General features: G+C 39.0%; 1 protein-coding gene across 1 annotated transcript in view; it reads right to left on the reverse strand.

Annotated features, from left to right (window-relative positions):
• Positions 1-355: 355 nt before the first annotated feature.
• Positions 356-14313, reverse strand: part of INO80D (INO80 complex subunit D) — a 56516-nt gene continuing 42558 nt past the window's right edge. The window contains exons 8-11 of the mRNA XM_081052113.1: positions 13620-13753; positions 7521-7738; positions 6660-6817; positions 356-5055 (exon numbers count right to left, since the gene is read on the reverse strand). Of these exons, the coding sequence (XP_080908239.1) occupies positions 3893-5055; positions 6660-6817; positions 7521-7738; positions 13620-13753 (1673 nt within the window). The 3' untranslated portion in view covers positions 356-3892. The remainder of the gene's footprint in view (positions 5056-6659; positions 6818-7520; positions 7739-13619; positions 13754-14313) is intronic.

Consider the following 14313-nt stretch of genomic DNA (forward strand, 5'->3'; position numbering starts at 1 on the left):
GAAATTCTTACACATAAGAAAACTGTACCGAGAGGGTACCTGTGTGTCTTCCAGACACCGTTTCTTTCCAAATCAAAGAACTGTCTTTGCTTCTCTGGATTGTGATCATGGATTGAGAACAAGCTCTGATGAGGAAAAGTTTTAGTGTTAGTCACAGAAAATGGTGATTCCTAACTTGGAGTGGAGAGATTGGGCTTACTTAAGAAATAATTCTTATAAATAATTATTTGGCAAAGGTAAAGGGTTAGCTTTCTTTAGCCTTGAGCCATGTAACTACATGTAACTACAATTACATGTAACTACATGTAACTACAATTTTAAGGAAAGGAAAAGAAAAACAAGTATTTTTCCAACTTTATTTTCATACCTACTATTTGCTTCTCATTAAATTATAATCTTTTCATGGAGGGACACTAGACACAACATGCTGCCTGCCAACATGAAATTGCTCAGGAAGTCATTTATAAAGCAGTCATATCTCACATGGTAGGTTACTAGAGAAAATAATCCTTTGCCGTATAAGCTACACGACGATAATTAGAAAAGTTTTTCATTGCATAGTCTGTCACTTGGTGGGTTAAGTGTAATTGCTATTAACTATTGTGAATTGTTTACTAACTACATAATCTACCCAGATGTGCAAATTGCTAAGCCATTTTTAACAGAGGAAAAAACAATGTCGTAAGTACTTTAATTAAAATAATATTAACAAATATGTAGAGAGAATGAAGGAGAGAAAACACATCTTTTCTTCGGATGCTATAGATCACAGCCAATGAACATCATACATTAGAATGGAATTCGGATTCTCAGAACACAGAACGTATCCACTAACTGCAGCAACTCTGTAAATTAAATCACATTAACACAGTCTAACTGGCCTTTATAAATGGTCCCCCAAAACTGCACAAACAGAATGAACCTTCTTTGCTACTACTTCTCATGAGTTGAACATTAGAATAAAAACTAGTTTCCACCTAATTAGGACCTTATATAAAATTTGTTTTTGATTCCAGTATTGCCTTATTATGGCATTAAAAGACACTAATTTTCCTATTTCTGGAGTGAAAGACACGCCATTCCTTTCTTTACACCTTAATAGCAAACCTACTACTAATAGACTAGAATTGCTCCGTTAGCTAAAAGAAAAACAAGATATCTCTGGGTTCACAGATGTTCTTCTCTCTTCCAAAGAGGGACTCAAACAAGAAACAGCAAGAGCAAAGCAAATTGTAAGCTCAGATGTTTGTTTTGAAGTAGATGAAATGAGAGGAAAATTTCCTTTCTTACAAATTCCTCAAGTCTACACTGGGACTTTCTACTGCGTGCTCTTTCTTCAAGCTATCATCCTGGGTATCTAAACAAAAATGAATTTACTCAAAGTTTTTGGTGTGAAGCTGTAACTGGCAACATTCCTGATCATTTCTTGCTTCCTTACTGGAAAGCAGAAAAGGGTTTTTAAATGCACATAAAACAGAAAATTGCAAACAATAAAATGTGCAACTTACTGCAAACTCAGTTTTGATAACTGAAGAATTTTAAGCAGCTACCATGAGGGGACAAATTGCCATTAAAGTTCAGATCGACTACCAGTGACTTTCCCTTTGCTGTCAAAGAAGGGCTGATAAGAAGAAAGTCAATGCACTGCTCGGCTACAATGTTTCATTAGTACACAATGGAGGACAAACCAAATAGCTGGGAATGGGCAGCTATCTAGTGATGATTACAATGGGGTGTGAAAAGAGTTTAGCAAACTAAATGACACTTTTGAGCAGAGATAACTACTCATAGTCATTTCCTTATAGTACATTAAAATAAAAAAGCTTACTAACAGGTTCACAGGTGAGAAATAGTCAAATTATCTGTTCTCACCATTCACAATAGAAATTTATGGTGATACCAAATATAATTTTGCTTTGTGACATAATTTATAATTTAGAAATTTCTCAATCTGCAAAAAAGATCAAAGCTATTAAAAATAAATCTTCCAATTATCATGATTAAAAAAAACTAAATATATTACAAACTTATTTTTGGACCACAAAAAGAAATTTCAATAAATACAAAATAGGGCATATAATGATTTCATACAGCCATGTGACACTTCCCCTCCATCATCTCAGGCACGTGGTATCTGCATAATGCCTGCTGATCATCATTCCTTTAAAAAGCAGAGAAAGAAAAGCTTTCAAAAGAAGGGATTGGTTAGAATTAGCACGGCATAAAGAGAATACTTATAGGAAGTAGGAAAATACATCCAAATCTTTACCTATTGAAAAGGAATTAAGATCAAATATTCCCTGACAAATGAATCATTATATCACATCATTAATAGATATGCTCTCTCTAATCATCTTTTAAAATATATATATGTAAGTTAGACTAGACTCAGGTATAAATAGCCAATGGTATCTCAAGGGACAGTGAACCATCTCGGCAAAAGCAGAGCACAGATGCCTTTAAAATCTAGTTCCACCCTTCTTCTGGGAGGAGATGGGAGGGCAAGGGAGAAGGCAGGTAAAAAGAAAACACACATGTTCATTTCATAGTCACCAACTTACTAAACTACCCATCATGATTTTTAAGCCTAAAATCCTGGTACTTTAAAACAATTTCCCCAAAATTAAACCTAAGTACTTAAGTTATTTTAAAAGTACCAAAGGGTAGGTAAAATTTATGTCTCATTTCCATATTCTGCTTTGAAAGAAACTTTAAAATGTGTATCCTTCAGATATTACATATCACTTCACAATTGGTACATTGATTCCACAAGCGTCTTCAACATTTTACAAATCTCACCAAAGAATCACTACTGTAAACATGAAAAATTTAAAAGCAAAAGATGGATCAAGAAGTTCACAGATCCCATCTTTCCAAATCTATCTGACCAATCCTGTGTTTCACATCGAAGTATCTTCTTTAATTACATCTTGCGAATGTATTCCAGGACAGAGGGATTTAGGAACAACTGCGTGTCTAAAAAGGCAATATAACCACCAGACCTCAGAATTTCAGCCACCCTGCGGTCACTCCAGGCGAGCTTTTCAGGACATCCCCACGGCACTAATATGAATCCAGCTTTTCGTGTTCCGGGATAACTTAGCAGAAAAGGGTTGTGCTATTCACGCGACCAGACCACCACCCTCTTTAGTAAAGAAACTTAGTTAACTCAGTGGGAAAGAATGACCAACCTTATTAGGGTTGTGAGATGTGGGAAAGGAGAAGAGCCTTATACTCATTAGGAAAAAAAACAACAACAATGGGACAGCTGCTTCCTGCCCTACACAAAACACACACACGAGGGCGCACACATACACACAGGCAGTCAAAAGACTCGTGTTTTTCTTTTTAATTAAGCATGATCACAATTAGGAATGGACTCCTGGCCTCATGTGGTAGTGAGCAGTTGGTGCTAAGTCAGAGCCTTGTCTTGACCTGCCGCTGCACACCATTTGCTACGTCTTACACACAGAGACGCAATGAAGAGCATCATTCTACCAAGAACCACCTATGTAAATACCTGGTAATCGAATGGAAAGCATTGATCTGAATCCTAGGAAACAGGGCACTGGTAATCTGAGGTATCTTCCACTTCTAGGACTCACTGCTAAAAGTCGCTTCTGTCCAGTCACTGTGCTGAGCCACTAAGGAAACCAACTGGGGCAGAGTGACCCTGCCAGAAGGGAATGAGCACCAGTGCAAAGGAGCACATGTGAACACTGAAGCAAGGTCCACTGCAGGGTAACTTGTTTAACTGGAAAAGGGAGTTCCCCTCTAGTCCCCATCTGTTATTTTTAAAATCTTCTTTAGGAAAAGGGGAAAGGAGTGATAAAGAGGAAACAAAGATAGAAAACACCAGGTTCCCCACCTGCCTGCAAACACACAGACACACTCAGTTAGGGGAGGTAAAGGGAGAGGATGCATTATTGGTACTTGTAGCTGTGGCACCTGTTACTGTGAAGCCTGTAGGAGGCGCTATAGAGCTGTGGCTGGGCTGCAGGTCCTTAGGAATGCCACTGTGAGAACTCAGCTGGTGGCCGAAGGCTGCGCTGAACTGAGGGAGCTGCTGCTTGGGAGAGGTGGAGGCCATTAGTTCAGCAGAAGGCCCCATGCCACTGAAGCTGGTCTGCGGTAACCCCGGGAGCACACTGGAGCTGCTGGGGGTCACGGTGGCGAAGGCAGGCTGTGTGGTCTCTGAGTTTGAAGTGGTGGGTGGCGTGGATAGGGATGTGGAAAGAAGATGTCCATCTGCGTCGAGAAGGTTGCTAAATGGAGAGGGATCTCCAAGGTTGACAGGGAGATTGCCCCAGTGAGTCCTGGGGTTTACGACTCCTCCAAGTGGCACCTCAAGTTGGGTTGGGAGCAAGTGCTGCGTCATGATGGGCATCTCTGCTGAAAAAGTAGCTGCCATATTATCACCAGAGTAAGATGTGTGGGGAGAGGTGATATGGTCACTATAGGGAGACGGCACGTGCTCACTATCATAATGGCTTCCATGGGGCGAGGAGTGTGAATGATCACTGCTGTATTGCTGTCGTGAGGTGATTAGGTCATCTGCCTTGCTCAGCAGCTGGGCAGGATGTGGCCTCTGGGAGGCATGGCTGCCATCATGAAGTCCATGAAACTGTCCTGGGAAGGCTCTCTCCCCAAGTGCACTCTGGCTGATCAGAGTGGCAGAAGTAAGGCCAACGTTGGCTGGGGCAGAGAACTGCCCTTGGATCTGCCCTGCCAGGGGTGTAGGTGGGTTAGACAAGGTAGCAGAACGGAGCAGGTTCTCATCCAGCTCTAGACTAGAAAAATTATCGTGTACTATGCGCCCGTTCAACAGCTCCCCAAGGTCCGTGTTTACTTCTCGGCTCAAGGACTGAATTCCTGAAGCTCCAGTACTTGTGGAGAACACCCCTATTCCTCTGTCTGACAATTCCTGGACTGGCACACCATCTGACTGGGTAAGTACCCCAATGGTACTCAGGCACTCGAGAGAAGTTACAGCCTGCAAAGCCCGTTCAAGTTCCTCAGCCTCTTCGGTGGTTGGGAGGAGGTCTCCATTCTTTCCTGAGTAAGCAAAAGCCATCAAGAATCAGCAGAGCTTTTACCTGTCCCAGACCACAAAAACTATGCATGTGAGTTATTTCTAACAATATTCTATTAAAGAGGTCCTGTTGAAAGAGAAGTTTCCAAGGACTGGACCAGAAGGAAAAAGTGAAATATTAACGTGTAGGACAGGTCTGAAATGTCAAGCTGTCCTAGAACTTGTATCACATTTTCAGCTTATTTATAGTACTCTCAAAAATTATCTCACCAAAGTATTAAGTTCTTAGGGATTCTAAACACTACCAATTCAAAACTCATTGTGACTGTCTGAATACACAGATGTTTTTACCTGAAGTTATATTAAAGTCATTAAAATAGAAAATATATCCTATCAGTTCAGATTTGAGATAAAAGGCTGTGCAGGAGGAATCCACCAAGTTGTTCTTCTCTTAGACTCTTCCAGCCGGAGGGACAGCTGTGGAAGACTAGGATACAGAAATTCATACCTGGATCTTAACACAACTAAGCACCCACTCAGCTCATTTCATACAGAAATTCATACATGGATCTTAACACAATTCAGCACCCACTCAGCTCATTTTATAGATTGTCTTTTAAAATGCTGATGCATTATACTCTCTAATTCTTCCCTCTCATTCTTCTCCCATTTCTAACTACTTTTCATAACATGGAAACCTTTGGGTCTACACTGACTTCATTTCCAATATAAAAAAATCTATTGCTAGGAACTTGATTAATCAACACAAAAATACCCAGTTTTTAACAGTGAAAGGAACACTCTAAGAATATAAAAGATGTCTCCTGAAATCACCAGAGAATTGGTGGGATAAAGTAAAGTTTGTTTTGGAAAAGTGCACTTCAATTGAAGTACAACGTGGGGTATTAAAATCAGGACAAGTTCTAAAAGGCTTCAATAAACTCAGTTTTGAAATGTCTTCACTCAAAATTACATTTGAGGGCCAGCCCGGTGGCTCAGGCGGTTGGAGCTCCATGCTCCTAACTCCGAAGGCTGCCGGTTCGATTCCCACATGGGCCAGTGGGCTCTGAACCACAAGGTTGCCGGTTCAATTCCTTGAGTCCCGCAAGGGATGGTGGGGTCCACCCCCTGTAACTAAGATTGAACATGGCACCTTGAGCTGAGCTGCCTCCCAGGTGGCTCAGTTGGTTGGAGTGCGGGCTCTCAACCACAAGATTGCCAGTTCAATTCCTCCACTCCCTCAAGGGACGGTGGGCTGTGCCCCCTGCAACTAGCAATGGCAACTGGACCTGGAGCTGAGCTGCGCCCTCCACAACTAAGACCGAAAAGACAACAACTTGACTTGGGAAAAAGGCCTAGAGGTACACACTGTTCCCCAATAAAGTCCTTTTCCCCTTCCCCAATAAAATCTTTTAACAACTAAGTCTATAATATGGTTAAACAAATTACACATGCCTTACCTTCTGAAAAGGGTAAATTTGCTTTAGCAGCATTATATTTTCTAGCTACAGTAAAAGATATTATATATGAAGAGGAATACTACTTCAAACACACCTCCAACAACTGTTTCCCTTTTTAAGAACTCATTTTAAAACCCAGTTTTCTTGAATCCCAGTATTGACCATACCTTCAAAAAAATCAAAATCCTGTAAGTCATCAGGTAGCCGTGGCAGGACGTCTGAAAAGTCCTCCTGGTTCAATTCCAAGTCATGTGGAATGTCAGTGATCTCATTGGCAATGTCATCCGGTAACTCATCAGCACTCAGCTCGGGCGTGGATGGGCTCCTGGGGAAGACGACACGGTTGGCCTCACCACTCCCCTTTTAGCTTCACGAAACCAACGGCACCAAGACAAGTGCGTCAAACATGAAAACGGGAAATCCTAACTCAACATTTCTTACTTTAAGGAAATTCGAAAGCAAACAGACCCCACCATTATCACATATTTCTACAACCTCTACCTATGCATTAAGACAATCATTTCAAGATGGGATTTTTACTTCGAATTAGTAGAACAAATATGATTTGGTGTATCAAGTGGTGTGGTCTTAATACTTTTTAGAGCATTTCAAACCTGGTCAACATAATAATTTAAAACAATGAAATAAACAGATAAAACTAAAATGTTTAACTAAAACAGAGGCCTCATTCATATGGTCAAAATGCTTACCCCTGCCAAAATTAATAAGGCATCAGATTTCTGATGAAACGTTTCTGTTGGAATACATATGGAATTTCTGTTAAAATAGGAAAATCTGAGGGCAGGCCATTAAATGCTCAATTTCAACATCTGCTCTCTCTGTTTTAATCAAAAGCTTTACTTCCGATCTAACCCAGTCAGATATTTTATAAAAATTGCGCTGAAAACTAAACAGTTTAGGTTGATACACCGAATGGCTTCTGTAGCCTAGTTCCAACACCAGAAAAGGCAATGAGAGCAATCATGATAATGTGAAAAGGAAATGCAGACTCTGGCGCCGTCACTGACCGGATCTGAGAGGCCCCCACTGGCAGTGAGACGCTGGTGGGCATGCTGAGGTTCCCTTGGGGGACTGCAGGGGGAATGGGTTTTTGGGGTCGACGAGGTCCACGCCTTCTCTTCTTCTTGTGTTTTTTGGTAAGTGCAGGAGGCTTGGTTTTTTTCCTGGGTTTCCTCTGCTGCTGGTGCTGAACTTTACGGGAGCTATCTCCTCTTAAGAAATTATCCTTTGGAATGAATAAATGGATATTTTTAAACTGAGATTATGTGGGGAAAACCTAACAGCTACCTAAAAAAATACTTATATCTCTTAATATTCTATATCATGCCTAAAATATACTGTCTACCTAAAACTAGGATATAACAATAAGTAAATGAATAAAACACTAATTTTTATTTAACTCGAATTAATGCAACGTATACATATAGTCCATCTTACATTTAAAGACATTGAGATAGGTGCTATAGTATAAATAAATAAAGAAAATTTGCACTCTCAAAGAACTTACTCTCCCATGAGAAAAATATGAATACAAGTATACATAACTACAGTACAGAGAAAATTGGGTAATAGTGATATACACATCTTCTATGGGTACACAAAAGGATAATTGATTATTTTTAATTTTGTGGGATTAGAGAAAAAGTAGGATTTTAAGTCGGGGCAAGTGGAAGACTATTCTAGGCTACAAAAAACGGCACAAATCAGAGAGAAAGAACAGCAAACAACAGGGTTTGACTGGTGCTTGGAGCATAACAGGGGATGAAATATAAATGTACGCTTTAAAGAAGTTTGGGACCAGATCATGTATGACTTGGAATACCCTAAATTTAAGGATTTCAAACTTCTTTTGTAGGCAATGGGGAATGATTTTTGATGAGAGGAGCAGCATGACCTGACACATGTGTTAAAAGGATTAACTACCCTGGTAGCAATGTAAAGAGATAGCTAGAAATGAATGGAGGCAACAATTCCAATATGAGGGTTCTTTCAACAGTGGATATGAAATACATGGTGAAGGGCAGAGTGAATGGGAATGTGAAAGCAAGGGACTGTCGAGGTCGAATCTCATGATCTGACAGCTCCTTGGATGTGGTAGGGTCAAAGGGGAATATGAAACTCTAAAATGTCTCTAGGGTTTCAAGTTTGGGTAATTGTTAAATGATGACACCATTAGTTGGCATGGAGAACACAGCAGAATAAACAGATTCCTACGAAAAGTTAAGGAATTCAGTCTGGCTCACATACAGTTTGAGGTATGCAGATGTCCAAGAGGTAAGAGAAAACTGTATCTGATGCACAGGAATCAAGAAAGGGATAGAAGTGTAGACTTGGAAATCATGACACAGTAAAAGTCCTTCAGGCAACTGACATGGTTCAGGGAGAAAAGGTAAAGGGAGAAGAAAAGGAGCACAGCTTTATAAAACTGCTGCAATGAAGTGAGTCAGCAAAGGAAGAAGAAACTGACCACGTAGCTAGCTTTTTTCAGCTGGCACCGTTAAAGCTGAATGCCGTATTTCACCAATTCCCACAGGCACATTTTAATAGCTCTGCAATTGGGGATCTTTTACAATAATGGCATCTTAGAATGTAGACCAGGTGATAGTGGTTGGCACTGAGCCCACACATGCTCAAAGTTGGTCACAGCTCTTTGTACTGGTATCGTTTGAATTAAGGTATGTGCATTGTTGGTTTTACATGGAGAGGAAAAACTGTCGTGTATGCAGAAAGGCACAAAGAACATCAGGGCATAAGATTATTATTAGTGAAAGAAACATTCATTATTGAAGAACTGACCACAATTTCTTTCTTTGTTTTTTAAAGCAAAAACCAAATGAGAAAAGAAAATAACCACAAAGAAGACGAAGCTGTGTTATTGTTGCTGTAAGAAAATACTACCTTTTCACAGGTCAGGTAATTCAGCCACAACCAGGAGGAACATAGCAGATAAAACCTACACCTAAGTCTAAAGAAGCTACTTTAGCAAGTATTAAACAAAAAATTGTATGTGACAAGAAATGCACGGTGCCGCATTTTTTCTTTCTTGCCTGGTATATAAAACAATAGTGTTTTTTTTACAATTGCTGTCACTTGATTTGATGAATTCAGTAATAACTCACAACTAAATAAAGAGTATAGGAAATAGTATTTAAAGACTGATAACTATCATTAGCATCAAACAAATTCAAAACAAGAAAGAATAAAATTAAAACAGAAATTTAGGAAATCTAAAAGAAGTTTAGTCCCAGCCAAATACTTGACTCCAAACACAATTATAGATAGGCTCAAGTCAACATGCACAAACTTATAAAACTACAAAAAAAAGAGGCTGCTTCTTTTGGCTCAACACCTGAGGTCTACATGTATGTCCATTACTCAATTCAACAAACAGTGACTGAGCAACTCGCAGAACCCACCGGGTGGTAAGCATCCACTCCAGGCTTTCTCTCTGGGACCGGAGTGGATTGTAGGCAAGAGAAAGTCAGCTCTAGGCCAAGACACAAATCCTACTTGTAAGACCGCCAACATCACCTGCTTCTGGTTCTAAGTGTCCTATTGTGTCTTATTCTCCTAAGCTTATGCCTCACAGCCCAGCAATATTTTTGGTAATGTGCCAAGTACCCCACACAGAATTGCCCATGACTGAGGCCCTGCCTTGCCGTTGGCAGTCCCTCACTCCATTTTTCCAGAGAGCTAGAGCCCCTCTAGCCTAGAGGCTTTCCTAATGTTGCCTGTTCGTTTACCTACACTATTACTACAAACACTATTCACTCCCGACTGTCTCATTCTACTTATATGCTGGGACAATACCGCACAGACTAACTTACCATCTGTCTCAATGTATACCTATTCAATGTATACCTATTGAATACCATGCTCTATCTGCCAGCCGGGACTTTCTGCAGTGCGAGCCTCTAGTTCTGAATCTCAACCCCTGTCAGCTGTGTGCTAACTTTTACTTTATTCAACAATTATTTATTGAGCATCTAAGGATACAGCAATGAACAAAAACTGCTCCTGCCTTTGAAAAGTTTACATTCTAGTAGAGGGATACAGACAATAAACACATAAACTAATTAATAAATAATGTAATGGTAGGTACATGAAAATATAAGGAAGAAAAATAAGGTGGAATATGAGGATAAAAAACTGACAGGATACAAGGGAGGTGGAAGGCTTCTTTGATGAAGTGACATTTGAGCAGAAACTTGAATAAATGAAGTGATGCATGTAGAAAAAACATGTAAGGAAAGGAGAAAAACAAGTACAAAGCCCCTGAGGTGGAAACATACTTAGAGTGTTCAAGAAATAGCCAGAAAGCCAACATTGCTGGAACTCCGGAAATGAGGAGAGGGTATAAGATGAAGCTACGAAGGCTGTAAGGGCCAGATGAGGAAGGGGCTCATAGCCACAGTAAGAATTTTGGATTTCGTTCTCAATGTAATGGAAAGCCTTGGAAGGTTTTGATCAGGGGACTAAAACGATCAGATGTATATTCTAAAACGTCTGCTCTAAAGGTACTTACTGTATGATTCCATTTATAAGCCATTCTGGAAAATGTAAAATTATAGGAACAGAAACAGATCAGCAGAGACAAAGGAAAGGGTTGACTACAAATGGGCAGAATGAGAATTTGTGTGGGTGATGGAGCTGGTCCACACCTTAATTATGGTGGTGATTACATGACTGTATGCATTGTCAAAACTCAGAACTGTACACCAAGAAGAGTGAGCTTTACTGTGAGTAAATGCAAAGAAAGTGAGACACACAGAGAATCTACTGGCTGCTATGGGACACCAATTAGGAGACGATGACAATAATCCAGGCAAAGAAGATGGCAGCGAAGGCTAGGGTGGCAGCAGTAAAGGTGGTAAAATGTGTTTGCCTTCAAGATATGGTCTGAAAGCAGAGCTAAGAGGTTTGCACAGTGTTTGTCACCCAGTGTAAGTCTCTCCCAGTGGAGGACTGATGGGCTACACGTGTTTGCTATATACTTACGGAATTTTTAACTTAAAACACAAATAGTTAAAACTGGTGTCTGATTCTCTAACTATGTTCAGAGAAAAAACCATTTTCAAAACTTTGTATTGTAAATACCTTCTAAAACCCTGATTAATATTATTTATATAATATAAAATGTTTATTACTTTAAGACTTTTTATTACACTAGTTTAAACTTATGTTTCCCTAGCTGAATTTGCCTAAGCAGGAATATTTAATCAGATGAAAAGAATAAACTGCTTTTAATCTCTTTAAAAGCATTCACATAATAATTGTTATATTAATCAAAAACTTATGAAATCAATAAAGCAGATCCTAGGGGCCGGCCCGGTGGCTCAGGCGGTTGGAGCTCCATGCTCCTAACTCCGAAGGCTGCTGGTTCAATTTCCACATGGGCCAGTGGGCTCTCAACTACAAGGTTGCCAGTTCGACTCCTGCAAGGGATGGTGGGCTGCACCCCCTGCAACTAAGATTGAACAGGGCACCTTGAGCTGAGCTGCCACTGAGCTCCCGAATGGCTCAGTTGGTTGGAGCGCGTCCTCTCAACCACAAGGTTGCTGGTTCGACTCCTGCAAGGGATGGTGGGCTGTGCCCCCTGCAACTAGAAAACGGCAACTGGACCTGGAGCTGAGCTGCGCCCTCCACAACTAAGACTGAAATGACAACAACTTGAAGCTGAAGGTACCCTCCACAACTAAGATTGAAAGGACAACAACATGACTTGAAAAAAAAAAGCCTGGAAGTACACACTGTTCCCCAATAAAGTCCTTTCCCCCTTCCCCAATAAAATCCTTAAAAAATAAATAAATAAATAAATAAATAAATAAATAAATAAAGCAGATCCTGAAGTATAGCCTCCCTATTTAATAATATTTTCCTAGTCTGACAAGAAGTATGCTGAACAGTGTAACTTTTTTAAAATCAAAATATACAACCAAGATGACTTACTTCAGAGGTTTGAAAGCTGCAGTGCCTATATTACCAAGGTTCTGTGAAATCATCAGTGAAGGTCCACAAAAGTGGTTCAAAAACATAGAAATCATTTCTTAATCATGATAGAGCCTGAATAAGCTGACAAAATTTTTTATATTTGAAATGTTTTAAAGTTAAAATGGTAAAATAATTATTCATTTGTATATGCAGTTTAGTATACAAATATTCAAAATATATGGCCCATATACCCTGTTTCCCCCAAAAAAATTTTCTCAAATTTTTAGTACATATACCTTGTACAATATCTTGCAAATAGTAGAACTCAATAAGTGTCTGATGGGTGAAAATAATACAAATGCATTTAATGACTATATAATTCAGACAGCTCATTAAATTCAGACTTGCCTCTCCTCCAAATTATTTTGAATTAATTAGGGTTTATGATAATAGCATTAAGAAAAGCAATAATTAAGTTCAGTAGAATTACAGAAATTTTATAAAATATCCAAGACATCCATAGAATTGTATACCATGTTTCTTGTTTCCCTGAAAATAAGACCTAGCCGGACCATCAGCTCTAATGTGTCTTTTGGAGCAAAAATTAATATAAGATCCTATATTGTATTATATTATATTTATTATATTATATTATATTATGTTATAATATAATATAATATTAAAGACCCAGTCTTACGTTATATTAAAATAAGACTGGGTCTTATATTAATTTTTGCTCCAAAAGATGCATTAGAGCTCATGGTCTGGCTACGTCTTATTTTGGGGGAAAAACAATATATTAAAAACAAACAAAAAACCTAGAGAAATGAGGCAAAAAAGAGCTTAGGAAATCTATGTATAAGAAAACGTATTTTAAGAAAAGGAGAGGTACAGAATAGATAATAAACAAAATAACCATATTTAAGTAACTACTAAAACAGTGTTGTTGTTTTTTAAACGAGGGTAGGAAATTAACTCAGTGGGTCATAACCAGCATTTTTGGGGGGTAAAACAGAATAGACTAGAAAATATCAGGTACCAGAAGTATTGTTTCGTAAAACCTGTTTCATTGATTTTGTATACACATAGTTTGTACTAAGTCACAAAATGCTTCTTACTATGGATGGCTATCAAAAGCTTGAAGCCTCTGATGCAGAAATAAAATCTGAACTTACCATTTTTTTGGCATGTTCTTCGCACAGAGGTGTCTGGTGTGTGATGTCAAATACGGGCACAGAGCACTGCTGTCCATCTGCAAACTTGGCCGTGCAGCTTGAGAAGAGCTGCTGAGAGCGGTTCAAGAGGATATCTGGGTTTTTTTTTAAGTTAGGAATAAAATACACTAGGACTCTATTTAATTGCTCAATTTTTATAAAAAATTTTCCTCTTCCCTTCCTTGTGTTAGTAAGTATAAATTTTACTATCTATAAAAGTTACAGAACCAACCCAACTACTGATACCGGAAAATGATAACAGTTTTATCATTATTTATCAGATGATACTGTGTTTCCCTGAAAATAAGACCTAGCTGGACTATCAGCTCTAATGTGTCTTTTGGAGCAAAAATAAATGTAACTTTTTTTTTTATTCTAATGTATAAAATAAGCTGCAAAACTGCCATTCTCCTGAGCCATTTCTTAATCCATTGAGATTTTGCTTCCTGGCAACTGTCACCAGTTTGGCTCAAATAAACTAATTAAACTTCTCTTAAAAAAAATATAAGACCCCGTCGGGGTCTTATATTAAAATAACAATGGGTCTTATATTAATTTTTGCTCCAAAAGATGCCTTAAAACTGATTGTCTGGCTAGGTCTTATTTTCAGGGAAACACGGTATGTCTGAAGGAGGCTATTTTGCTAATGGGTTCC

Source organism: Rhinolophus hipposideros, assembly GCF_964194185.1.
Source record: "Rhinolophus hipposideros genome assembly, chromosome: 6".
Classification (NCBI taxonomy): Eukaryota; Metazoa; Chordata; class Mammalia; order Chiroptera; family Rhinolophidae; genus Rhinolophus; species Rhinolophus hipposideros.